The sequence below is a fragment of the Homarus americanus genome, unplaced genomic scaffold (genome assembly GCF_018991925.1).
Source record: "Homarus americanus isolate GMGI-L3 unplaced genomic scaffold, GMGI_Hamer_2.0 scaffold7066, whole genome shotgun sequence".
NCBI lineage: Eukaryota > Metazoa > Arthropoda > Malacostraca > Decapoda > Nephropidae > Homarus > Homarus americanus.
Window position 1 is genome coordinate 7,941 of NW_024743720.1, and position 3,250 is coordinate 11,190.

Genomic DNA, 3,250 nt, shown 5'->3' on the forward strand with positions numbered 1-3,250 from the left:
ATTGTTACCTGTTACTATTGCTACCGGATGCTACTGTTACCTGTTGCTATCGTCAACATGTGCTGCTATTTATCTATTTTTCACACCAACATTTTTTATATTTACTTCTAATTTATATATTTTTTGCTTCACCTCCGTCGCTAATTAAGCATTTTCCGCTATTTGTCACATATTTAACTTTTCCTTAAAAACGCTGTAATTTCCCACCGTGTTTTTTTTTCGAGTGTTTGTTTTTATTCGTTTTTTTTAACTTCCATCTGTTGTTTTTCATTATGTCTTCGTCCTTATTAATTGTAGTTTTGTTTCTATTTTAAGCTAGATTATGAGTCGTAAGTTGAGAGATTTTGTGTATAAATAATCCTTAACTATATTTGAGTCATAAAGAACCTTACGTTAATTTTTCTCTCCTGTAACTGGTGACGTCAGAATAGACTTAACCCTCTCACTTAACCAACAACCTGAAGACGACGAACAGTTTAAATGGCGCCAAAGTTGCACTGATCTGTAGTCTCAAATATTCACACGTAGGGCCCTATTCTTAGTTTGTACTGACGTCAGAACTCCCATAATCCTTTGCGCGGTCCACCATCTTGTAGGTATAAGAACATAAGAAAATAAGGAGTCTGCAATAGGCCGGTGGGCCTGTGCATGGCAGCTCTTGTCGAGAGTTACTTCCACTCTCTATCATCTATGAATCTATCCAGCTCCTTTTAAACTTTCCAGCGTTCCAGCACTTACTATAAAGTTGCTAAGCTTGTTCCACTCGTCCACCACCCTATTTGTGAACCAGTTCCTTCCTATTTCCTAAACCCAAACTTATCCAACTTAAATCCGTTGTTACGAGTCCTATCCTGCTCGGATATTATAAGAACTTTATCTATATCCCTTTATTGATTCCTTTCACCCACTTAAATTTCTATCATATCTCCCCGCACTCTTCGTCTTTCTAGGAAAGCAAGTTTAATTTTTTAACCTATCCCGGAATCATTTCGTCATTCTTCGCGTCACCGACTCCAGTGAATTGATATCCATTCTATAATAAGGCACCAGAACTAAACCGCATAATCGAGGTGTGGCCTGACTAGCGCAAGATATAGCTGCAATAAGACCTCTGCACTCTTATTACTTACACTTCTAGATATAAACCCAATACTCTGTTTGCCTTATTTCGAGCATTAACGCACTCTTTCTAGGCCGTAGGTCCGGGCTTACAAGTACCCCTAGGTCTCTTTCACAAGTCGACTTCTAGGTTGATGTTGCATTATGGGAGTATGTTACGTCATGAGAAAACTAAGAATAGTAAAGTCTCAATGTATACAACGCCATCATTAGTGTTTACGGTGATCGTTAATGTGTGTGCTCTTAAGAATCTGTTTCGTGACTTAAGGATCGTTTTGTAAATCATCCACTTTTAAAATCTGACTTGAGATTCACTCAGGTACAATATAATATTAGACTCTACAGGTGAGAGTAGCGGCAGGTGTTCCAGAGGACGACACGGCAGCCAAATACCACCAATCAGTCCAAGTGGTGCCCTCGTAGACGTGGCTTCCGCAAAGTAGTCTCTCTCTCTCTCTCCCCCCCCAAAAAAAAAAAAAAAGTCCGTAATCACACTCAGGGTGAGAGGTAAATTACACGAAAACGCTGAACTTCTGTTTTCCTATATATATATATATATATATATATATATATATATATATATATATATATATATATATATATATATATATATATTTATATATATTTTACTCAGTCAACTACGCCTTTCCCCTCTCTCTTAGTCGCCCATACTTTCACCCCTCTCCCTCACTTTCAGTCGCCTTCCTCCTCACCCGTCTCTTTCAGTCGCATTCCCTCACTCTCCCTCTCTCAGTCGCTTACCCTCTCACCTCCCTCTCCTGCCTCTTCAGTTCTCTCCCCACTCAAATCCTCTCTCAGCCTCCTCCCACTCAGCCCCCTTTAAACCTGAGATATTAAAAAATCGATATTTATTGTTGTTTGTGAACCCCACTTTTATAACTTCCACAGTTTATGCGTCGGTCTGTCACGGAGTTAATTGAACTTCCACTTGTAAATATTTTATCGGTCTCCCAGGCTCTACCAAGGTACACAGTCTCTTTCTTATTGATTCTCTTTATTCTAATTACTCATTTAATACATGTATTCTTTATGTATACAGTATACCTTTATTATTTTTCAAGTTTTATTACGTTTGTTATTCTACGTGTGAGTGTGTGTGTGTGTGTGTGTGTGTGTGTGTTTCACAGTTACTGGTGATAACTTAAAATTCAACAAAAGAACACAAACAGTCACATACGTTAACATACGCGTGCGGACACATACATGAATCCCTTCCACGAAACACGTACGCGCCAATCTTACTGACTCTATGTTCTCATGCGCATATATACCACACACACACACACACACACACACACACACACACACACACACACACACACAGACTATAGGCACAACACCCAGACACAACACCCACACAACACCCAGACTACAACACCCATGAACAACAACACCCATGACTACAACACCCACGACTACAACACCCATGACTACAACACCCACGACTACAACACCCATGACTACAACACCCATGACTACAACACCCATGACTACAACAACACCCATGACTACAACACCATGGCTACAACACCCACGATTCACAACACCCATGACTACAACACCCATGACTACAACACCATGACTACAACACCCATGACTACAACACCCATGACTACAACACCCATGACTACAACACCCATGGCTACAACACCCACGATTACCACCCATGACTACAACACCCATGACTACAACACCCATGACTACAACATCCATGACTACAACACCCACGACTACAACACCCATGACTACAACACCCATGACTACAACACCATGGCTACAACACCCAGATTACACAACACCCATGACTACAACACCCATGACTACAACACCCATGACTACAACACCCATGTATGGTCGTCCGGCATCTGTGTTTAACAACTTCCTGGGAGGTCACATCACTGGGGTCATGCTCTTGACCCAAGTTAACACGACCAATATTCCTGAACAAAGTCTGAATTACTAAAACAATATACAGACAGACTGTTCACATGAGCTGATAACACACACACACACACACACACACACACACACACACACACACACACACAACCGGAGGAAAGTTAATAGCTTATACGTCGGGAACTAAAAACAGACATACAGACAACAAAAC

The 3,250-nt window shown here is 40.6% G+C and overlaps 1 protein-coding gene across 1 annotated transcript; it reads left to right on the forward strand.

The window, feature by feature from the left end:
• The first annotated feature begins 2,520 nt into the window (after positions 1 to 2,520).
• On the forward strand, positions 2,521 to 3,015 carry LOC121877504 (probable serine/threonine-protein kinase fhkB). Its single transcript, XM_042383275.1, has one exon. The coding sequence runs from the start codon at positions 2,521 to 2,523 to the stop codon at positions 3,013 to 3,015; it is 495 nt and encodes a 164-aa protein (XP_042239209.1).
• Positions 3,016 to 3,250: the final 235 nt, after the last annotated feature.

What these genes read in the sequence shown, in the direction of transcription:
- LOC121877504 (XM_042383275.1), top strand. Translation starts at nt 2,521, where the DNA reads ATGAACAACAACACCCATGACTACAACACCCACGACTACAACACCCAT.